Consider the following 24,980-nt stretch of genomic DNA (forward strand, 5'->3'; position numbering starts at 1 on the left):
GGCTCAGCTCCTCGCATACTCCAGAGACTTGAGAAATGCTGGCTCCCCACAAGAGGTTCAACGACCCAGAAACAATTTGAGATCCACGCCCAAGGTATGTTCTTCCAATGGGCAAAAGCCACGTACATGCATATGCATGCATACTGATGCTGATGCACTTATCAAATTGCGGTGCCTTGAACAGAAAAAATGGGAGTGGTTGATGAAACCAGCGAGTTTCTGCATTAAGTCGCATCAGACGCTCAAACGCACCAGCAGCCGGTGGAGATATGAGCGCGTGCCAATAGAAAAGAAGACGGAAAAATTAGATCGGCCGGTGGGTTCCACAAGCAGTACCGGTGGGAAGAAGAGAAAGCCCACCAGGAGAAGCAATTCTCACTTCTTTGTAAACTCATTTAACACATTGAATTATTGCATTTAATTTTTACACCTTTCTTTTTTGGTTTTACTATATATATATTCCATTTCTTTGTGTTTTTGCAGAGTAAAATAAGGTGTATGCTGAAAGAATTATCATGTAAAAAGGATGACGTTGGTAAGGATCCTAAGGTGATGATTGCGAAGGGTGCGTAGTGGGGATCAGAGCCCTGCCCTCCAATCTATGTTGATTATTTGTTTGGTGGTGGCATTGTGATTCTAGCAGATTAAAATGTCTGTTCTACTGTTCTAGATGAAGATGCATATATACTTGAATTCTGGGTCTTTTGTCTTCGATCCACTTTTTGTGTAACATTTGTTACCGACAATTATGAAAAATCCGTTATTTTCTCCAATGGGTGTATATGATTATAAAGGAAAATGCTCTGGAGAATTACAACTATTACTAAAAGAGGATATAATTGACGTGTGGTCCATAATTGGTAAAATAATTAACTGTGTAAAATAAAATTCTAATTATTTTACCAATTATGTACTGCCACATTAGCTTATAAATATAGAAGTTGTGGTACCACACCACTATATAATCTACTCCCATACTATATTCCGGGATTATTGCATCCTTTTTTGTCAGTTATTATTATCATTTGAGAACAAAAATTCCGACATCAATTTTCCATTTATGGAAGACCCCCCCAAAAAAAAAAAAAAAGCGAGTAAATGGAGGTTGAGAAGTACAAAGGCGAAGTAGATAGCTATGCACGCACCATGTCATCAACAGTTCAAATCAAAGCACATTTTTAATACTGCAAGGCAACTTAAACCAAAGTTTCTGCAATAAATGTTTACCTGCACAGAAAGATAATCGCGGAAACAAGGAGACAATATCAATTCTCAAAATAAAACATTTGGGGTAAACGTATTTGAACCAATATCACCCTATCAAATGGCCGATTCATGCATGACCAAATGATTGCAAATCCATGCAACCTCCAAAGGGAACAAAGTAAAAATGTTTGTTCTTTCCTAGACTACTAAATATGCAGAGGCAAGGCGCCTCCTCTCCCCCAAAATGTAAACTAATCCAAATGGTGAGTTCAACAGCTTCGCTCTGTCAAAGATATGATGACAATGCTCTGGCATACCAATACAAGGTCCAATAACACAGCATGAATATACAAGAACACGACCATAGAAGAGCTGAATCTCAGTCCTTCCCCATCCCCACTTCTCTGTTATTATTGTCACAAAAGGGTTGCTCTTCTATGCCTCCATTGCCTCCTTGAACGTCCAGGTCCAACCACTAAACCCTGTCCAAATGAAGCAACAGGACGGAAAGCAAAACCACTACGCCTCCCAAAATCAACATCGAACAAGTCCCGGTGCCTATTATATCTACCACGTGAGTAAATACCATGATTCTCTCCGCCAGTAAGTGATGCAAGACGGAAGAAAGCACCATCTAAAGAATCTTCCAAATCAGTATCGTAATCACTATAACTACCACCAAAGTTAGGTTCTATCACATAATCCCCCAGCACCACAGCCCCAGGTGTTGACGATATAATCGTGCTGATTACATCATTTTGCTCCCTTTCACGCTCGAGCCTCTTCCATTTTTCTTCATGTATAGGATCCACTGCTCGTGGGCATGCCAATGGGTGCTTTGTCCTAACATGTTTTCTGAGTTCCTTATAACTTCCAACAAATGAACAATCATCCAGCATGCAAGCTCTCTTCTTTGCATTCAGATACTTTCTTGCCGGCTCAACCACAGTCCAACCCTTCACCTGCCCACGACAGAGAGGGCATAACAGCTCTGGCACTTCCATCTTTTCATTGTGAGGCTGCAGCCCAGAACTTAAACTAGAATTTTCCATTAACTCAGTCCAATGTTGAGAACTTTGAATTGGGTTTACTTTTGTGTAGGCTTTCTTGTATTGCTCAAGACAGTTGGAATACCGATGGCTAGTGGCACACATATAAGGCCGGCAACCTTTGTCATAAGAGGAACAGAGGAGGAGAACAGCATTGTGAGGGTACTCCAAACAAACTGAACAGGTTGCGTCTTTCCAATGTTTCTTCTCTGATGCTCTTGAACGCCTCTTCTTTAAGAGAACATGTTTGAAGACATTCCGAGAGCAGGATGAAAATGCATATGGGGAAGCCTGGTGACGGCGGGAGTTAGTCTTCCGTTGCAACTTGCTAAACTTAGCCATTTGCAAGTTAAACCTGAGATTCATTCGCAAGTGGGAGAGAAAGAGAGATCAGATACTCTTGACAAAAATAAAAAGCTATAATATATTATGCTAAAATATCCACAGCACATTTGCAGATATCAATAAAAACGACATTTACTTCTAACAGCATCTAAATGATGTATTAGACAACTGTACACAAAGGCATTTTAAGATCACCGCAAATCAATTGATTATGATACTGGTTCCACAAACATGACTAAGGGTCTGTTTGGGATTGCATTAGAGAGCTTAAAAAATACTTTTAGTACATAAAAAGTTGTGCCAAACAAAAGCCAGCATGTTTAATAAATATTTTTTTTCTTTACTTTTTTACTCTAAAAATAGTCAAAATGCATTTTCGGCAAAAGCTTAAAAATGAAGTTTTTACCAAAGCATTTTTTTAACTTAAAGCTCTATTTTTCAAACACAATTCCAAATATGCTCTAAGTCACTTGAGGTGATAAATTATGCAAAATTAATGACGTCACTTGCAACAAACAAGCTAACCTCAGAACCTACTAGGTTACTTTAAGGACATTTCATATACACCTGTGTCGACTAGTTTCAATGCTATCCTTGTTTCCTAGGATTTTTATATAACTACAAGACTTTCGACATCTGACACAAAAAGTGGAGTCCATCTCATATAGCTAACAAGACATTTTACCTTTTATGAGATTAAAGATCAGAAAAACAAAAACGATAGAAAAAGATTATATAACAGAAAATTTAATAGCATCCAACAAGAAACATTTTATAGGCTTTCACGCTAGTGCAGCTCAATATGTAGCCTTACTAACATCCAACCATACTAAAGGGTTTATTAAGAAAAATATAGTATTTTGGGACCATAAAAGGTAAACAATCAGATTTGTTGGGGAAAAAAAAACAATCGGATTTGTCAAACCCTAAACAACATTGGGGATATGCACAATAAGCAAATTTCCTTGGAACAAAAATAGCGTAGCTGTTAAAATGAAAAGTGGGCCAATTTCAATCAGATAGGTGCAATTTTCAATTTGTCACTTACATAAAAATTTAGACGCTTCAGGGTTACAGCTGAACACAGCAATTAATCATTTCTTCTCTGTACGCATTGTTCCTCATTAACCATTAATAATATATTGCACGTCACTGATAATCAGCATTATTATACCAGTTTGGCAAACATGGGTCCAATCACAACAAAAATTTGAGGTGATACATTATATGTGGTAGCAAATAAGCACCTACTAGGTTACTTAAAATACATTTCAGACGGGGTTGTTCACCTATGTCGAGTAGTTTCAGTACTATCCTTTTTTCCTAGGATTTGGAACTAGAAGACTTTTGACCTCCAACCGAACGAGAAAAGTCCATTTAAACAGAGCTAATTAAGACAATTAAGCTTTTCAAAGATAAAATATTAGAAACGTAAGAAAACAGACAAGGATTATATAACAGGAAAAAAAAGAAAAAAAAAAGGGCTAATGACATCCAATAAGAACCACATTACAGGATTTACCAAGGCAGAGAGTATTGTTGATTATAAAAGGTAAATAATCAGATTTCCTACCCTAAACAACATCAGGGGTATGTTCCATCAAGAACAAGCCTTGTTTTTTTTCTTTTCTTTCTTTTTTTGCACTTAGTATTCGAAAAACACCATTACCAATAGAAGGAAGAGTGGCTCAATTTCAACCAGATAGGTGACAAGTTGTCACTCATATTGAAATTTAAATGCTTTAGGGTCACATGGGCAGCACCCTTACCTTGCCAAAAACCCACACTCCACCCTAACCCTCCCCAATCCATGTACTGGATAGCAATTAATAAATCATAAAACTGCCCACAGGGTACAGGTCCTTGATCCCTTAGTGAGGTTCCACCAACAGAGCCCTTCAATCAAGTGGCTGTGGTTTAAAATGCATTATTTACCTGCATAGAAACAGTTCCGAAAACTAGGAAACATGATCAAACTAAATTTACAAAATAGAAAACCAAAAACTTAGCCATAAATAAAACAACACGTACAGCACAAACTTGCTGAAGTAACATAAGACATAGCCAGACGTAACTAACTATCTCATCCATGTAGGCATTGTTTCTCATGAACCATAAATAATCAGCATTATTGGTGAAAAATACAAGGACATCACATTCCCAAGGATGCAACTCTAGATTTTGAAGGAATGTGTATACTAGATTTTAACTGATATTAGGTTTAGGATTTAACTAAATAGGGGTAAGGATGGGAAGAGAGTAACAGATGAAGGAAAACATTCTTTAAAAAATAAAAAGGGAAAGTTCATATACCCCCGCAAACTACCACTCAATTGACAATATTCTTCCAAACTTTTAATTGTGACAATGTCCCCTCTTCAATTACCAAAAATTGTCAATGTTCCCCCCAATGACAAAATTACCCTTAGTAAAATAAAAACAAAAATACTAAAACTTCTAGAAAAATCCTAAAACTAACAAAAAAAAAAAAATCCAAGCGGTGGCCAATTTTTCTTTTAAAAAAAATCCTTTTTATAAGAAAAAAATTAAAAAATTTCGATTTTTTTTTTTATAATAAAAATTGAAAAATTTTCTTTTATAATTTTTTTTAAATAAAAATTTCTGTTTAAAAAAAAAATTTCCGTTTAAAAAAATTAAAAATTTCGATTGAAAAAAAATTAAAAATTTTCATTTAAAAAAATCTATATTATTTTAATTTAAAATTTTTTGTTTTTAATTTATAGAGATATTTTTGTCTTATTGAGAAATCTATAAGGGCATTTTTGTCTTATTGCTAGTCTTAGGGGAACATTAACAATATTTTGGTAGCTTGGGAAGCACATTGTCAAAATTGAAAGTTTGGAATGAGCCTTGTCAATTGGGTGGTAGTTTGAAGGAGGTATGTGGACTTTACCCAAAATAAAATAAAGAAAAGAAATTTCATCATCTTAATCATAAACCAAATTCAGACCTACCATCAGTATTTGCTAACAACACATGGTTAGCCAGATTTAACAATGGTCATACTCAAAAAGGTAGGACAAGTCATAATTTTGCTAAAATTCAGGATGTGCCCAGGCTAAATTTTGTTTTTTTTTGTTTCTCACTGTTACTGTAGTTTTTTAAAGCCAATATATAGCAATCAAGAAAAAATTGAAGCGGTATTATATATAGTTTAATGCTCCATACAATTTTGTTGTTAAACTGTTTCAGGTTGCACCAAGAATCATGTCAGGCAACCAACTTTGTCAACTAAGCACAACAATATCTATCTCTTCTTTGGTTTCCTATCTTTCCGCTGCCCCCATTGTCTTCTACATCTCTATTGTACAACAAACACTGCTCATTGTCATGATTACTACGCATTCTCTGTAAACTACCTAGTATGACAACCGGTTTGCACGAAAAGAAGTGAAATAATCTGAGTTCTGAGGTATCAAGTCCATAAAAAAGCATCAGACTTGATTGTCATATTCCTCTATATTCCAATAACTAACGCGCCAAGAAAATTTCATCTAGCCAAAAGAAAGAAAAAAAAGGTTGTTTCCCTCACAACATAATTTCAGCTTTTTATTATAATTGGAAAAAAAACTTAAGAGATGGATAAAAATATATGATGGTTTATAAGTTTATGCAAGAAGCTTTGAATAACCCAAAGCATAATAGTAATAATAAGAGCATCTCCAGTAGTGTTTTTAAACTAGCTTTTTAGTTAAATTTAGCTATTTTGTTAATTTTTCTTGCTCCAACAAATATTGTAAAATTACTAAAATAGAAGGTTTTCCTACTACTGCTACAGTGAACTTTCATATTTACAAGTTACTGTAGCAACTTATAAGTAATATTTTATTATATTTTCTCTTTCTTTCTATTTTTTTAATCTTTTCTCTCTCCTTCTCTCTTTATCTCTTTTTATGGGGAAGACAAGGAAATGAGAAAAAACTAATAAAATAATACTGAAAAATAATATTTAATTAGAGTAGATAGTTAAAATAGATGTTCTTGTTGGAGTGTGTAGTGAAAAACTAGTAGCTAAAATGAAAAAAGTTGTATTTTGAGTAGTAAAATGAAAACTCTTGTTGGAGATGCTCTAACCGACAACGTTATGAGATTAAGGCTACAAATAATGATCTTGACATCTTAGAACTTCAAAACATAATATAACCCAAATTTTGGACAATTGTGGGATCATATGCCACAAGGAAGATTATATTATTCGCAAGCTTGACCACTAATGAAGCTCTTAAATATTTAATTCTTAAGAGTCTGTTTGGGATTGCGCTTGAGAAATAGAGCTTTTAAGTCAAAAAGTGTTTTTTGACAAAAGCTTCATTTTTTCGATTTTGCCAAAAGTACATTTTGGCCATTTCTAGGCTATATGACCTTCAAAAGTGCTTTGAATTTTTTCACCAAACAGGTTTTTTTTATTTTTTCAAACGAGTTTTTAGGGTGTTAAACGCACTTTTGAAGTCATCAAATGCACACCCAAACAGGCCCTAAGTAGTCAATGTATTGATATCAAGAGAGAGCAAAAGAAACAAAGAAAAAACAGGACTTCAACAGTTAACATTTTACAAGGCTGGCAATTCCAATTGGAAGATTATTCAACTGATTATTAAAATATAACAATCCATTTCAGAATGAAATGTATAGTCTCTTAAGAAGGCCCCCAGTTCTAATGGCAGAAGGACCCTATAAGCAATAGACATACTTGAAGACACCTATAGGAACTTCTAAGAATGTCATGTTACAATACTCGAACAATTACACAAAAGTAACATAATATGTGATAGTTGCCAATTAAAAAGAAGAAAAAAAATCACGTCTGAATCCTTTTGCATCCAAAATTATCACCCAAAAGAAAAAAAACTTGTGGGCCAAATTTCAAGGTGTATCGTAGATCATTAGGATGAAAATCCACACTTCAAACAACGACCCAGAAAAATGGTTATTTTATCATGGTACATCAAATCAACAACCATTTTTCCAGCCAAACCATTATATTAAACTGATGAGACTAGTACCCAAAGAAACTTTACTTCGCCAACTTTGATACGGCAAGCTCCAAGCCAAAATGTGGTCATTTCTTACAAGATTAATATCCATCAATTTGAGTCGGCAAACCCCCCAAATTTCAAAAGAAGCAGACACATCTTACACAAACAATTCAAAGTCAAGTTTTCCTAAAAATAAAGAGACGTAAAATATTATCAGCAAGATCATTGTCTGAAATCGTTAACAACCATAAAATATACCCGCAGCACTTCTTGCTTTTGATTCCTAAATTAAACCTAATTAAACCGAGGAAAAAGCCTGCCCTTCATAAATAATGCAAGTAACGAATCAGTCTAATCATTAAACCCTAGAAACGCATACAAACGATTCCGAACAAATAATCATAAAAATAAAGACTTCGAAACGGAAGCTTCAGATCGGAAGCGATTGTACCTTGGTGCCTCCGAGAATTGTGCGGCTCGCGGATCAGAGGGAGTGAGACGGAGAGACTTGCGTTTCAGTGTGTCGCGTGTCTAGAAACCGAAGGAGAAGGAGGCGAAGAGCACGCGATCACCTCGCTCACGTTCGCCCAATCGCTACCGCTTGCGTTGCGTGCGCTACTTCTCATTAAATATTATTCGCTTTTCCGTTCTCGCTGACATAGTTACGCCACCACTACACATCCGACGGATTATGGAGCCCAACCCATGGGATTTTTCTTTAGTGGGCCTTAGGTTAGTTTGGATTTGCAATTTAAAATAATATTATTTAACAAATAATAATTTTAAAGGTTAAATACCTTTGATCTCTAAGGTTTACTTTTTATCACATGAAGTCCATCTAGTTTGTCTAAAGATAGAGATGATCCCTCTGTCAAAATTCTGTCCAAAATAATTTTGACGGAACGTCACATCAACACTAATCACGGTTTGACATGTGTCTATTTAATTAATTAATTAAAAAAATAATTTTTTTTAAATTAAAAACATTAAAAACTTATATTTAATTAAATTAAAAATAAAAATAAAAATGGGGGTGGTCATAGCCACCCCATTTGGCCATTTGGGGTGGCCTTTGGCCATCAAATCACCCCAAGGGCCTTTCGGCAAATTGAAAAAAAAAAAAAAAAAAAAAAAAATTCAATTGCCCTTGAGTGTAGTTGGGCCACCCCCATGGCGCAAATGGCCAAAGCGAGATCCCAATTTAAAAAAAAATATAATTAATTAATTAATTAAATATAATTTTTTAATGTTTTTATTTTTTAAAAATATATTATTTTTAATTAATTAATCATATGGACATGTGTCAAATCGTGATTGGTGTTGATGTGGCGTTCCATCAAATTTTGAAAAAAAATTTGATGGAGAGACCATCTCCGTCTTTAGGCAAACTAGATGGACTTCCTGTGATAAAAAGTAAACCCTAAAGGTCAAAAAATAAAGAAGTTAAACCATAGGGGTGAATAAAGTATTTAGCCCTAATTTTAAAATATGTAATTTAAATCTTAAAAAAAAAAAATTAAAAAAAAAATGCAGTTAAAAGCTTAAAAGTACGTTTGGCATTACAATCTCTCATATCAAAAGTGTAATTTTACTTTTTTTTTTAAAAATGTGTAATTTTAAAAATTTTGATATTTAAAAACGTATAAAATTCTATGTTTTTAAATTGCAGTCAAGGGGGTTCATTTTAAAAAACATATAATTTTAAATAATAAACTATAATCTTAGAGGCAAAACTACAATTTGACACCACACTTGATGCATTTTAAAAAATAACATTTGCGAATCACACATTTTTAAATTGCACGTTTTAAGTGTTTGATCAAATCGCAATTTGGCCTTTATAATTGCAGTTTAAACTTTTAAACCATAGTGATTTGGAAACCAATATACATTTTTAAACTACAATTTTTTAAAAAACGGTTCTAAATAATACTTTTTTTTTTGCAATTTTGTTTCAAATCACAATTTAGGCCTGCAAATCGCATGACCAAATAAACTCCTAAGAGACAAAATTTCTTTAACATAAAATTTCATGTGATACTTGCATACTTAAATATGAGAAGTAATAAAATTTCTTCTAACTTTGTTAATGCTAATTGAAAAACATGTGATACTTACATACTTAAGTACATCATGTGAATCCAAGGCTCCCACAATAATTACATTTTTTTTGTTGATGTTAAACATGCTAGAGTTAGTATTTTTTACAGTTGAAGATTGCACTTTTGATTGTTGATGATTATTTCGTATATTCATATGGAGTAATGTTAGACCTATATCTGGTTTACAAACTCTTTTATAACATATTTATAAGTGTTAAAAAGTTATAAAAGAATTGTGGATCAATTGTAAGTTTAGCATTAATCTATTGTATGAGAAAAAGAAATTTGTTGATTTTTTTTTTTTTTTTTTTTAGAAAATAGTGATTTTGAGTTTTAGATCTCAGTTACCAATTTAATAGATTTGAGACCCAAATTTATGATCATTTTAAATTCGAGACCTCTATCAACTTTTCTGTCAAATAAGCAACAGAAATAACATGAAAATCCAATTATACCTCACATCATTCCAAAAATAATAACAATAAAAAGAGCAAAAATACAAATCTTATACTTGAGCACGACCAACAAAATGATTGAACCATATTTGTGTTAAATTATGAGTGTATCAAAACATTTAATAATTTAAATGATTTGACTCTTCAAAGTACCAATTTAAGGGAATGTGCTTCCTTTCTTTTGGCCTCAAATGAAAACTAAGGCTCCGTTTACTTCGACGTAAAATGATTTCTAAAAAATTATTTATGTATTTTACGGTGTTTACTTCGACGTAAAATAGTGGTCAACAAAAAATATTTTCCTTTTGACCAAAAATTCTTCTTTAATTTTCTGGTAAGTCCCGAGAGGGTCCTGGTCAAGTCCCAGGCAAGTCCCAAGCAAGTCTCGGTCAGGTCCTGGTCAAGTCCCGATTAAGTCTTGGGCGGGTCCCGGCGGGGTCTCAGGCAAGTCCTGGGCGGGTCCCGGTTAAGACCCGGCGAGGTCCCAGACAAGTCCCGGTTAAGTTCCGATGGGGTCCCGGGCAGGTCCCTGCAGGGTCTCGAACAAGTCCTGTGCAGGTTCCGGCGGAGATCTTATTGAAAAAAATTTATATAAAAAAAGATATTAAAAAAAATTATTTTTCATGTGCAAGGTAAACGCCGTAAAATATTTTCGACAGAAAATATTTCCAGAGAATGGCTTTCCTGAAAATATTTTATGAAAGAAACCATTTTACGTCGAACTATACGGAGCCTAAAATACAAAAAAGAGAGAGAGAGAGAGAGAGAGAGAGAGAGAGAACAGCAAAATTTTATAGCTCAAAAGTGGTAGAATCTATGTCAAGACAAGAGCAATAGAGCATATCCCATTTGTTGATGCCATACTAAAGAATTGTCTGCACATCACAATTGACCATACAAAATATTGGATATTTGCGTGGAATAAGCCACGGAGAAGAGAAGCAATTACTACAAGTGTACGCCATTCTGTCAATTAAGAGATATTATATACAAACCCTACATGTCTTCGGAATATTACAACAATTACTCCTCACACCTTACGCCCCTAAAATCTTTCAATCCCTAAAATTTTAACTCTAGAAAAGAAAAGAAAAAAAAAAAAAAAAAGGACTAGCAACATCTTACATCAAAGAAATCTATTTTCTTTTTCCCACAATAAAATAATTTAAGACCAGCATCCTCTGCATGCTTGCTTCTTTTCCCCGTTATAGATCCATTTGTAGACCTAACCCAGTGTTTGGAAATCGATTTAAGCCATAACCTAACCAGAATCAAGTCTACTCTCGACTGCACAAGCAAAATTTAGTGGCTGCAATATTGAGTCCAGAAAAATTCACCAACTTGAGGATGCAACATGAAAAAATTCTTGCACGTCTAGAGATGGAAGGAACTGCGGTCAAAAGCAAAGATATTGTGTCGGTGACAGATAATAACAAAACTAACCCAAAATGCAGAGAAATGTTTGAACGTTTTTCAGGTGAATTAAAATGTTTGAACTTGCCCAGAATGTGAAAATTAAATGGAAGTTCATGGACGGAGATATGGGAAAAACTGTGAGTAAACAATCTCAGACAGCTTTTTTTTTTTGCTTTAACAGCCAATCCAACTAACGATGATAAGACAAGTTAAACCTCCTGCCCAGCTAAGATTTGCATTTCTGATATGTATCACAATGGTCAAAGTAGGTGGAAATTCAGGTGCCTAAACATGAAAGATAAAAAAGGGATTTTAAGTGTCTTAGGTTTCTAGCGTCTTCCAGTAGGAAAAAGGTTTTCATGTTGTGACAAGGACGGACACCATTACAATGTCTAATTAATGTTTAGGAAGTTCATGTTATCCAGGTTCCAATAACATGCAGAAGGCAACGTTCATTCTCATTTTACATTTCCACTGTCATGGAGTTTCAGGTAGAAAGAGCAGCTATACAAGGATGTGAAATAAATATAACTTTTACCTCATTATCTTCATGGATTTAGCCAAGGGAAGTATTTCAACGCCCTGAGCCCGAGGATGTGGAAAGTGGCCTCTTTACAAATGGATGGTCCAAGAGCTGAGCAGCAGTAGGACGATCATGGGCCTTTGCTCGAAGGCACTGCAGGACAAAATCCCTTGCATCTCTTGAGAGAGAATCAGCAACAGGAGGTGGTTCACCCTTTCCAATTTTAAACAACGCTGCCATCTGCCAAGTCACAGCAGATGATGCTTTTAGCCCCAAAACAAACGGTTGTGCAATGATAAGTTGCATTCAAACAGGAGTAGGTTATATTTTGCAGGTTCAACTCAACAGTTTTGCAAAAATTATATAGAAGAAAATAAAACTAAAGAAAATAGAATTTTATATATATACATATATATAAGAAAATTTGACCTTCTTGTATTGAATGTATTAAATACCATAAAATTTTCTAACAAGTATACAAAACAAGTATTATTACAAAAGTAGAAGAGAACGTTATGCTTTACAATCTATAAAAGGCATCAGCATCATCATAACAATAAACATCAAGGAGAAGCAAAAGAGTAAGGAGAACATGACACGCACCCCTTCCAAACCCGAATATGGAATCTGACTTGTCAACATCTCCAATACAGTGCATCCAAGGCTCCATATATCGGCTGGAAGCCCATATCCTTGGTTCTTCCCATTAACAACCTGTACATCCACAGCTTGATAATCAGAAACACTTGATAGAATTTACTGGATGTGAAATACTCCATATAATCAATATGAAGTCCCCCCAACAACAAATAGGAAATTTTTTAACAAAGTACCATCTTGTAAGTTCAATTCTTTCGAAGGCAAATAAATATCCAATGTATATATGTATGCCCCCAGAGAAAAGCATTAGACCATCTAATTACCATACGACAACATTGCGGCTGAGTGTGAAGAAAAAAACTAATATCAACGCAAAATCTATGATACTTTGCCAAGTATCCAGAAGTACAAATCCAACATCAACCGTAAATGTCCGTCAACTTATAGTCATTAGCTAGACTTCAACATATAGATGGTGTATAAATAAGGGGAAAGTTAGTTCAACTGCCATGCATGTAAATTTTAAAAATATATTCCACATCTTCCTTGTATCTATAATCTTATAAATTACTTATACTCAATATTTTGTCATCTAGAACAACAGGCCAAATATCTCACAACCCAATTGAATGAAGAAAGCCTTCCAATTTAACCCAGAGCTGACCCAAATTTAGTTGGCACTAAAGGTTATGTAGTTTTGTTTTAGGAAACAATTTTCATATCAAATCCCAAAACATTCAATATTATCTGAGATTCAACAATCCACAACACGAAAGGTATTTCACCAACCAAGCTCTTAGGTCAGTAGCCACGTCAAAAGCATAAAAGATTCATAATGGTTATAGACAAACAGCAGCAATTTAGGCTTCGTTTGTTTCGACGTAAATATTTTATGTCGGAAAATATTTTCAACAAAATTATTTTTCAGAAAAAAAAAAAAAAATTAAAAAAATTATTTCTCAGAAAATATTTTTCGGCGTTTGGCTCTTTTAGAAAATGAGCGATGGTGGAAAATGGCTGGCGACTTCTGACAACCTCTTACAGTGGTCTGGCTGAAGTTCAGCAGTTTGAGAAGGAGAAACTCAAACTTGGAAAATGGTTTACAAAATTTAAAAACATAAACAATTTTCCAAAACTTAAAAAGCTTTTTTGGTCAAACCGAAAAATTGACTATTATTTTCGATGGCACCAAACACCGGAAAATACGAAAAACATTTTTCAGAAAATATTTTACGCCTAAACAAACAAAGCCTTAGATCTAATTAGGGTGAAAACTGGGTTATCAAGAGCAAACACAGAACCGGCAGGGAAAAAATCCCTCATGATTGTGCCTCAGTTTGATACACTATTTTGAAGCGCACTTTGAAATTCCTAAATTTTTATGATTTCTAGGGCTATGTCAGCTTTCAATCCAATTGTCAGTTACTGATATGCTCAAACTTTGATACAATCAAATTTAGTTGCCAACTTTATACGCAAGTCCTTAACAAATACAAGAGCAGAATTGTAAGTGCAAGTGTTTCAGCAATAGCTGTTAATACTTAATAGAGCTCACATGCACTCAAATAAGTTAATACTTAAACCCATGTTTTCTCCAACGTTGAATATGGAAATAAAACTAATTAATTATTATATTCATAAAAAAAAAAAAAAAAAAATCATTATTACTGGAACCATCCGTTAGCTTATTAACTTTTTCTAAAAAAAAGGGTAAAGGCAAACCTCAGGGGCCATCCAGAATGCAGTCCCCTTGCAAGACAAAAGATCATTCAATTTGGTAGCCTGAAAATAGATACAACCATCAACGTTAAAGAAAGAAATAGACAATCATTTTGGAGTTATTTAAAATGAGGGAAAAATCATAATAGAGGCAGAGAAGAAAAACCTTTGCCAATCCAAAGTCTGCAAGCTTCACAGATCCATTTACATCCACCAATATATTTGCACATTTGACATCCCTTCAATACAGGAAAGAAAGAGATAAAACTTTGAAGATTAATTACAAATAGTTAGTAATTGCATGTCTGTCTGTTTATCTATACATAGTGAAACTAACAATTGTTTCTGCATTCTTAAGTCAAAGATTTACTATTACAAGACAATGATTGAGGGAAAAATATAAGGTTCAAAAAGGGACATTAAACAAGCTAGTAAACGGCATAGTGAGAAAAGCAAAAAGATATATTAAGAAAATCCAGAGACAAGCATTATCATGCACGTAATTTATCAAAGTTCAAATGGTCAATGCTTAGAAAAACTTTGCAATCCAGATCCCAAAATTGACATATATAATGTTTGTTCTATAATACAAAAGTATCCATTCAGAAATTTTCTAGTTCTTCCTGCTGAAAAGAAAGAGAGAGAAAAAAGGAAAATACCCAATCTTATTTTTGCTCTAGAGAAGGCATAATGGTTTACAAAGACACTACTGAGTGCGAAAAGAGATATAGTAGAGCCAACAGAAGTTTTCATGAAGTAAATCAATCACTATATTTTTTTGATAAGTAGTAAATCAATCACTATATTAAAAGGACCTCAGAAGCAAGTACCAGAGGCTAAAGGAAAAACAAGCTTAAAGATCAAAGAAATCTTGAATTGAGGTTTGATTTTAATATAAGGATAATTCAAGACCTCCATTAAAATTGAGGGTCGACTGTATTAATAATTTCTGGATTTTCTGAACATGATTGTAGTAATGGCCCATAGGTCTTCTTATTTAAATGGTTTCTATTTCAGGTCTTTTAAGGATATTATACTTTCTTTTGATGGTGTGATTCCAACTAAATTCTTCAAGGTGGCACAAATAAAAGGCCTTTGTCAGATAAGGTATCAATTAACTGAGTTGGTAAAGCATGAAGCACTGACATCCTGCGAATGACATAGCATTTCCCTCCCCCTTCTCACACACACACAAAAAAGGAAATCTTTTCGGTACGAGGTACGAGGAAGGGGGATATGACTTATGACACAGCTCACTGAAGGAAAGGGTAAGCAAAGACATAATAAGAAACACATATTCCAAGCAAAAACTATTTCAAAATCAGTTGAGAGCAAGATAACCAAATAACCTGAGTATCACATAAATAAATGACAAAAGAGAATATTTGTAATCACCTGTGGACGACATTTCTGTCATGAAGATACTTCAAACCATGCAGTATCTGTCTTGTATATGAGGAGACTTGAGAATCTAGAAGATGATACCTCTGATAGAGCTTTAAAAGGGAGCCTTGTGATACTAGCTCTAGAAAGATATATAGTTTTGATTCATCCTACAACAACCATGAGCAGAACATAAATATATGCTTAATTAATCAGAAAATTTATGTAAAACAGGAAACTATATCAAAGCTTAATCCTTTAACCAAAGTGTTTGGCGATGCAATATATCATTCTTATACAATAAGAATCCTGATATTTGTGAATACAAACACAAAGATAATAGAGTGAAACAGGCACCATAGCTGATATGGAAACAACCTGAGAACTGAATGTCTGACTACAGCTATAAGTGCATGCAAAGTCACAATATCACATGTACATATTACCAGTATTTGTATAGGTATGTGAATAAGAAGGAGAGGGTGAAATTATGCGGTAATTGTTGAAGAAGGAAACCTAGCTGATTTTGATCTAATTCTGCCACTATTCTCTGATCTTATTGTCATTACTATTGTAATCTACATTAATTATAATTCCATAATAAATTGCATGATTTTTCTATTCAAACACATTTAGATGCCGTATGGCACATGCATAAGGAATAAGACAGCTTCTTCTTCTTCCTCTCTTCTCTTCTTTCTTCTTTTATTTCTTCTTCTCTTCAACTGTAATAACTTAATAATGAATTACACATTGAATAGTACATATTAGTATTTTGCACTTTTAGTACACAGAGATGGACTCTTTTATAAATATGCAGATAGGCACCACTGACTGCTGGGCACAAGTGTAACACCAAGAAGTGCCTAACAAATCACTGGAAGAAGTTACCTACATATCATGACATGAATATGAGCAATTTAAACTTTGAATAATGATTTTGACAAGCATAATTACTTTCTATGGTGTTATAAGTGCATAATGTAATGAACTGCAATGGCAATTTTGTTATTCAGGACAGAAAAAACATGAAAAAAGTAAGGTACCTTAGCCGTGCCATAATATTGAACTATGTTCTCATGTTCGAACTGACTTAAAAGTGCAATCTCCTGAAAAAAGCAGCACTGGATGAGAAAATAAAATCTAGGCAGAAATAGAAAAATGGAACAGGATAAGCTTTCCAGTCCCAAAAAATTATCAAGCTTGTACAGAATATCAGTACTCAAAACCAAAATACTACACCAGAATAAAGTATAAGCCTGTCTCACCTGCTCAAGTTGATAAACACTTTGCTTTCCCTGACTTCCTTGATCAAGCAGTGAAACTTCCTTCACAGCAAAAAAGACTCCATTGCTGCAGAGAGGGGCAGGAAAATTAACAATAAACAACAAGTACAAATAACACATCAGGACACAAAAAAGGGGGAAAAAACTGAAGTTCTTTATTTACATATACTTATATAAAGAGACCAGCAGCAGCTAATAAATTGTACTGCACAGACAAGAAATATGAATTTTCTTACAGAAGTACAAAAATTTTATGGGAAATAAAATATTATCAAAGGATGGAAGATACAGCTGATGCCCATCTAATTTGGTGCCTAATGGGTAGGGAAAATATGAGGGGTTCTAGGGTTTTGATAAGTAAGGAGAAAGACTTGATTTAGTGTCCACATTTTAAAAGTATTTTCTATGAGATCCACATAAGAAAATTGTTTGGTAGACTTTTTGAAAATTGTTTTGCAAAATCTGAACATGTTTATTTTGAGAAAACACATGTTTATTTTTCGAGGCATGTTTACAACCATCTTTTTCTGTTGAAAAATAATAAATTCTATCATTTCTTTTATTTTTCTCTGTGTGGAACCATGCTTATATATATATAATAAGCACCAATTTTTTTTATTCATGAAGCGGAGGTCACTAGTTCGAATCCCCCCTCCCCCTTCCCTTGTGTGGACATGTCAAAAAAAAAATGTGTGTTGTATTTTGTTTTTTGAAAAATATTATGTTTTCTAAAAAGTGAATAATTTGTTAAATGTTTTGAGACGTGTGTTTTTGGGTTTTAAAACAGAAAAGTGTTTTCAAAAAGCTTAACAAACATACCCTTAGAAATTCCTAGAAAGTTCTAGACTCGACTGAATTATCAAAAGACCCTAAATTTGCAAGAGTATCAAAAAATAACAACTTTTCCCCTCTTTACAAAACTGACATAAACCATGAAATAAAAACCGAAATTAAAAATTGTTTTTAACCCTAAACTCCTGATGAAAACCATATAAGACTGAACCCAATATGCATCGCACATAAACACAAAATAAATCTTGGAATCTACGAAGTTGCAAAGTAACAGCCCATCAATCTTCTATGGTTGCATCGGCATGTCTGTTTCTAATGACCAAATTGGGGGAAGCGAGGGAGGGGAGACAATTTAGGCAATTGTCTAAAACTTTGACCACAACCTTATGAGAACCTTTTCTTAAAATAAATAAATAAATAATAATAATAATAATAATAAATAAATAAATAAAATTATAAGTGCAACCTTAGGAGAACCTAACAACGAAACAACTCAAATAAGCCTAAAACCTCTTTATCAACCACTTGGTCTTTCATAAGAACAACAACATGTAGCCAATGGACCTTGGGAGGTAGTACGAAAGTAGAATATTTTGTGGCAGGCATTAGGTTTAAATCATCCCCCATAACTTGAGAGATCACTATCATAAGATAGTCAGTGTCAGAATCGACACGAAAAAGCCTTTAGTCAATCATTAATTAGGAAGATCCAATATTTAAAAATTGTATCTAGAATGACCGAAAAAAGTGGAAACAAGATCTAAGGTCTATCTTTTTTTCCATCACTCAAAAATTTGAAACAGTGTGACCTTCCCTTTTAACTAATTCCACCTAGGGGATTATGCATCAATCCCAATCTATACTCCCTTATCAATTCCAAACAGCGTCTATATCTAGATCTTTCTCCAAATCAATGACTTCATCTATTGTGATGTAACCTGCCAAAGTTAAATCCAATTTTACTTGGAGAACAAATTGCCATCGCACATGGTACAAGAATGGGAACTTGATAGTTTGTGCTAAATTACCACTTATTCCAAAAACTTAAGCTAACAGTAAAGGTAATTATTTAAATTAATACTTTAACAAGTCGTTTGTCCAGAAATTTAGCACGAATTTGGTACACTTATGCTTAACTAAAAGCTAGAATGTGATAAGGCCGTGTTCAAGAAGGATTCTGTAGCTGTAGCAACTTTTTATCCCAATGTTGCATCTAATAAGGTTACAGTTAACTATAATGTACACTGGATTAGATGATTAAATTCATGGTAATCTATCATGGTATCACACAAGACAATCTAACATTAGATATTAAATTTACTCTTTCTCGCATAATATAATTAGCATTCGGAAACTTACGCAGCGATTCCTTCAAACACTGATCCAAACGACCCGCGTCCCAGAATGATTCCCTTTTCCCAAGACGAGGTATCGGGCCTAACTCTCCCATTTGGAGAAACCGTGGTACTGCTAGACGAATCTTCATCATTCGACGCAGTAAACGAGTCGGATAGCTCAGCTATCTCCCCACCCCTCACCACAATCTCCTCCTTCCCCACCACCTCTCTCTTCACCGTCGCCAACTCAATCTCTTCCTTTTCTTCCTCTTCTTCTTTATCCTCCTCCGCTTCTTCATCGGAAGAAGAGCTATACGCAATCATCACACGACCTCTCTCATCATCCGGCGCAAAGTCCTTCATAAGGTCCCAAGTCGAGCACCCATTATCAACTACCAGAACCCTCATAGCCGGCGGCGGCTTAAGCACCGGCGACGGTCGAATGCCTTTGATTCCATTCCCTCCTCCTCCACCACCACCACCACCGTCACCGCTACCACAACCACCGGTCACACAGCACCCGCTCGATTCGGCTTGATCAGCTCGAGTCAACTCAGTTCCATCCCCGATTCTCACAGCATCCTCAATTATCTCACGCAATTCAGCTACAGCTTCACTTTGCTCCGTGTCTTCCTCTTCCTCTATTATTGGACCACTCAACCCTTGCAATCTCGACCTCGGTAGAATATCCGACGACGATCGGATAGTCCGAGCTGCCCACTCTGACTCCGAGATCGCGAAGTCCTCGGGCCCGGAGAACCCCAACCGCTTGCATATCACTTCGATCTCGCCCTCGATTCCTTCGATTCGGAAGCTCGTGCGGTCCGATCGGTCAAGGGATCGAGTGTGGAGGGAAGCCGACGACGTAGAGTCTTCGAGAGAGGAAGACGAGGAAGAGGCGTCGTACTCAACGCGATTGAGCGCATTGCGGCGTTCGAGCTTCGGCTTCCTCGGCTTCTTCCCCCGATCCATGCCTTTGCTTTGCTTGCTACGACTGAGAAATCGTGGTAGATGATGCATAGAGAGCTAAACCCATCGAAGATTCACCGCCAGGGTTTCCTTTTGGTAAGAAGAGCACAAAAAGTGCGAGAAAGTTCTGCTGTGCGTTATCTATCTCTCTTCTTAATCTTTGGACCGAACAAAAACAAAGGTAGTTCTATACTTTTTCTGTAACTTTACCGATAAAATTTTGAGAGAAAATGCTTAAAAAGGAGCTGGTTTGAGCTTTGGGGGAAGAAGAGATTGGGAGCCGCTGACCGAAGAGTCGAAATGGTTGAAGAGAGAGACTAGTAAACGCCGTCGAAATGGAGAGGGAAAACGCGGTGCCACGTAGACCGTAGAGTGGATGACTGGATCAGTGAATTAGGATTGGAGGTTTTTCTTTCCTTTTCTTTAGGGTTTGTCTGAATATCCAACCAACAAAAAAAAACAAAATTAGGATTGGGAGATGTTTTTTGGTTTTTGGAATTTCCACCCCACGCCCACGTAATGCATGACCTTCACAATCTTTTGTGATTTAAAATGTTTTTAAAATTGATGTGATTTTTAAAATTATTATTAAATTTTAGATAAAACATATTATTATTATTTTTTTTTTTTTTCCTTTTCTTTAGGGTTTGTCTGAATATCCAACCAACAAACAAAAAAAACAAAATTAGGATTGGGAGATTTTTTTGGTTTTTGAAATTTCCACCCCACGCTCGCGTAACGGATGACCTTCACAATCTTTTGTGATTTAAAGCGTTTTTATTTTGTTGTAGTAAAATTTGGGTTATGCTCTTTTTAATTTTCAACGAGTAAGGTTATAAATTATCTTTTTATTTTTTTTATTCTTCTAAAATTGATGTAATTTTAAATGAATCATACTTGAAAGTCACATTAACTTTACGAATATAAGAAGAAAATAAAAATATGATCCCTAACATTATTCACGAAGTAATTAAAAATCTTGTCCAAATCTACAATACTAAAATACATGTGTATTTTTAATATATGTACTAATATTTGTGAGAGTCACGTGTACTTTTATTACACGTTAATTTAATAAATTGGTTTAAATAAAAATTCACTTAAAAAAATTATGCCTAATTTTGTAACAGTTTTGAAAGCAATTTTCTACTTTTAAAACTAAAAGTACTGTTTTTTTATTAAAATTATTAACAAACAATTAAAAATCCCAAAAAACCTTTTCAAGTGTGAACTCAACAACAACAACAAAAAAAAAAAAAAAAAACTTTTCAAAATTATAAACACACGCTGTCTTTTTTCAGCTTTCTAAATAAAATATTTATGTCAATCATAATGAATTGTCGTTTTTTTTCAGTTATTTGACTTGTGAATATCCTAAAACTGAAAGTTTGAGAAATGAAAGGGGTTTGCCAGTCTGTTGATGTACCAAAACCAAAGAACAAATTATTCTACAGCATAATGGGATTGTCAAGTCAATTATCAATTATAGTATAGCATGCTAAGAGTGTCAGGTCAATGATCAATTATAGTCCATTATGTAATGTAAGAAAAATGATATTTACTGCACCATTACATTCCTTATTATATGATGTGGTGATAATAAAAAAACTGTTCTTTTTAATTTATGATTACTAATTTAATGGTTAGTTTTTACAGTCACTTTATCAAATTGACTAAAAATAATATAATAGTCTAATAAATAGTACTACTGGTCATATAACAAATAAATGCTATATATTACAAACTCGTCATATTATCATCTCATTAAGTTGATGTGACAATGTTCATCGATCATTGCATTATTTATAACAAGAATAATGCTAATTTTTTACACAATTTTTTCACATTTATGAATAAAAATACAATTTTTATTTAAAAAAAAAAATCAAATATAAGAATGACCAAAATAAAAATTATTGCTTCATACATTTTTTTTATTTTTTTATTTTGTTATTTTTTAAATTCAAAATAAGGAAAAAAATTCGGAAGCAAAATACAATTTTTATTTAAAAAAAAAAACTAAAAAAATAATAACTAAAATAAAAATTATTGCTTCGAAAACTTTTTTCATTTTTTATTTTTTTAAATTAAAAAATAAGGCAAAAGTAGATTCTAAGTTAAACAAAATAGTTAAGTCTTTAGCATTTCTCATAGGATATATATACACACACGTGTGTGTGTGTGGGTTTATTGGATCGAACTGAGCCAAATGCTTGCCCACTGACCCGAATGCTTGCCTAGATTTTCCAACTGGATCGAACTGAGCCAAATTCTTGCCTAGATTTTCCAACTGGATCGAACTGACCCGAATGCTTGCCTAGATTTTCCAACCCTCGCAGAATTTGGCGGCAGTGTGAATGCGAAGATGCGATAGAGGAGTTTTTTTTTTTTTTTTTTCTGAGCATGCGACAGAGGAGTTGATTGTAACTTTTTGATTGTCTCTCTTTTGTTGGTTACTTGGTTTTGTCATACTGTAACCCAGCAAAGCTGGAATCCAGCTGGATTTCAACCCATTTCCGCACGGCAAGTAAACTGTGCAATACTTTTTTTTTTTTATAAAAAGAAAAACTGGGCAAAGCTTCGGCCCACTTCAGGTGGCCCAATCAAACGGTCCACAGCTAATTATACCTAAGATATAATAAAAGTCAGTTTATCTAGATAGGTCGAGAAGCTCAGAAGTTTGTATGGGTCGAAACACACGCCCGAAGAAGTTTGGGTTCATGCATTCACACTATATTTACGAGTCTATATTCTTATTTATTTATTTATCAGTGAATATTTTCTATCTAAGTTAGTTAATTAAAAGTTATTTTTTTCTGTTTTAACTATTAAATTTTCTAAATACAATATATATTCTTTTTTCTATATCATTTAAATAATATTGCTTCTATCTTATTTTTCAAATATATACTTGTTCTTTGATGATTTTTTTTTTTTTTTTTGGATATATATAAATAAAGGGATAGAGAAAAATATGAAAAATTTGTGCATTCATCTATAGCACTTTCCTATATTTGTGTAATCACTATAGATGAAATGCAAATTCATTTGGTTTAGTAGATAACCAAATTTAGATATTTTATTACAAATTTAAAATGTGTAACTCACTATGAATGCTCTTACTACATGTGGATTCATCGTCTCGGGCATTTGAAATCAACTTTTATTTATTCAAATGAGTAATTCAAAGATTAAAACAAATTTTCTTATGTTCTTGGAATAAAAAATTTTCTGTTAAAACAAATATTATTCAAAAGGCTAAATCATAGTTACCTTATATTTTCTAATATATAGTCTATTTTTTTTTTTCAAATGTTACTATATATAGTAAGTGTTTATTTGGTATTTCGGACAATTTCACTAAGGATGAGACTCTTGATGCTGGTTAGGTGGCAGGCTTATAACCTTATGATTATTTTTCTTGTAAAAAATGCTTGATTATTTGACATCCACACAAGTAATTACCATATTTCATAAATACCTGAATATTTCCTAGTGGGTACAAGAATAAATTTCACGTGTATAAAAAAGAGGGGATTGGGGAGATGGGGGGAGGTAGTTAGGAATCGGGTGACTCAAGCAGCTTGAGATGCAGGGTTCACTTGCCCAAGATTCCCGACTTTCTCTCATTTATTGCTCGAAATTTTATGAAATTTGAACAAAAAATTTCATAAAATTCCAATCCTTGAAGTTTCCAAAATTTGATAGATGATTAAACACCAACAAGATATTTGCATATTTTTTTAAACGTTAATCAGCATAATCAAAGTACATAAGATAAGATAATGACAGACCATTTTCCAAGCACTTTTCTATTGCTCGTGTGTTCTTTAAGAAAAACAAGAAAGTAGGTAAGAAAAATGAAAACTCGTTGGAACCTCTACTTCTTTACTTTCCCACACACGTTGAAGCACTTTCCTATTGTTCGTGTGTTCTTTAAGAAAAACAAGAAAGTAGGTAATAAAAACCTCTACTTCTTTACTTTCCCACACACGTTGCGCAGAATATTTGACATTCTTGTTTAAAGTTTTTTGGGATTAATTTATATATTTGGACAAAATCACAAGCAAATAGTGATCAAATCGATAGAATTCACGAATAAAAATAATAGAATTTTTATTTTTAAAATTATTTCACAAACAGAAATTAAGAGGAATTTAGATTAAAAACAATCACGGAGGCTCAAGAAATTGATCTTCCCGCGTTGCTGCCTACTAGTCGCCGGTTGGCGCGTTGTAGCCGTTTCTGAATTGCTGCCATGCGGCGGCTGTTGCTTATAGGCATTCCTAATTTTTTAATGACATATTTGGGCTTTGCCCTTGCCTTTGACATGTTTGGGCTCGTGAAATAATTTCTGTTACAATAAGGCTAGGGGCCAAGATTTAATAGCAAATCCACCTATATAAGGAATATTTTTAGAATGCAACAATAAAAAAGAGAGTTCAGATAGAGATAAAAAAAAAAAGAAAAAAAAAAGAGTAGAGTCCACACACCCCTCAAACTATCACCCAATTGATAATATTAATCGCAAACTTTTAATTGTGACAATGTCATCTCAAAACTACCAAAATATTGGCAATGTTCCCTCAATGACGAAACTATTCTTAGGATGCGTTTGAAATTGCGATTTTGTAAGAATAATCTGTGTTTTTAAAATATATCGCAAAATGTAAGTTGTTTGGCATTGCGATTTAAAAAAGCATTTGATCTAAAATAGGAAGAAAAAAAAAAAAACGATTTCTATAAGCAAGTCAGGTAGTGCTTATTTGAAAATGTTCAAATTTAAACAAAAATCATGATT

General features: G+C 33.9%; 2 protein-coding genes across 2 annotated transcripts; both read right to left on the reverse strand.

Annotated features, from left to right (window-relative positions):
• Positions 1–1,240: 1,240 nt before the first annotated feature.
• LOC132167376 (uncharacterized) lies at positions 1,241–8,243 on the reverse strand. The gene is made up of 2 exons (XM_059578329.1): positions 8,049–8,243; positions 1,241–2,610 (listed from the first exon to the last, which is right to left on the reverse strand). Exon 2 carries the CDS (start codon positions 2,595–2,597, stop codon positions 1,623–1,625), a length of 975 nt encoding a protein of 324 aa, XP_059434312.1. The 5' UTR covers positions 2,598–2,610; positions 8,049–8,243; the 3' UTR covers positions 1,241–1,622.
• Positions 8,244–10,926: 2,683 nt separating this feature from the next.
• LOC132183111 (mitogen-activated protein kinase kinase kinase 1-like) lies at positions 10,927–20,528 on the reverse strand. The gene is made up of 9 exons (XM_059596512.1): positions 19,233–20,528; positions 17,064–17,148; positions 16,842–16,904; positions 15,808–15,965; positions 14,579–14,651; positions 14,416–14,475; positions 12,697–12,807; positions 12,109–12,333; positions 10,927–11,544 (listed from the first exon to the last, which is right to left on the reverse strand). The coding sequence occupies exons 1-8, from the start codon at positions 20,228–20,230 to the stop codon at positions 12,145–12,147; spliced, it is 1,737 nt and encodes a 578-aa protein (XP_059452495.1). The 5' UTR covers positions 20,231–20,528; the 3' UTR covers positions 10,927–11,544; positions 12,109–12,144.
• Positions 20,529–24,980: the final 4,452 nt, after the last annotated feature.

Source organism: Corylus avellana, chromosome ca1, assembly GCF_901000735.1.
Source record: "Corylus avellana chromosome ca1, CavTom2PMs-1.0".
Taxonomy (NCBI): Eukaryota; Viridiplantae; Streptophyta; class Magnoliopsida; order Fagales; family Betulaceae; genus Corylus; species Corylus avellana.

Excerpts from the sequence above, each read along its gene's own strand:
- LOC132167376 (XM_059578329.1), bottom strand. The coding sequence starts at position 2,597 with ATGGCTAAGTTTAGCAAGTTGCAACGGAAGACTAACTCCCGCCGTCAC.
- LOC132183111 (XM_059596512.1), bottom strand. The coding sequence starts at position 20,230 with ATGCATCATCTACCACGATTTCTCAGTCGTAGCAAGCAAAGCAAAGGC. Across the intron at positions 17,149-19,232 it reads GTGTTTGAAGGAATCGCTGC|CAATGGAGTCTTTTTTGCTG; the intron begins GTAAGTTTCCGA and ends CCCTCTCTGCAG. Across the intron at positions 16,905-17,063 it reads GTGTTTATCAACTTGAGCAG|GAGATTGCACTTTTAAGTCA; the intron begins GTGAGACAGGCT and ends TGCTTTTTTCAG.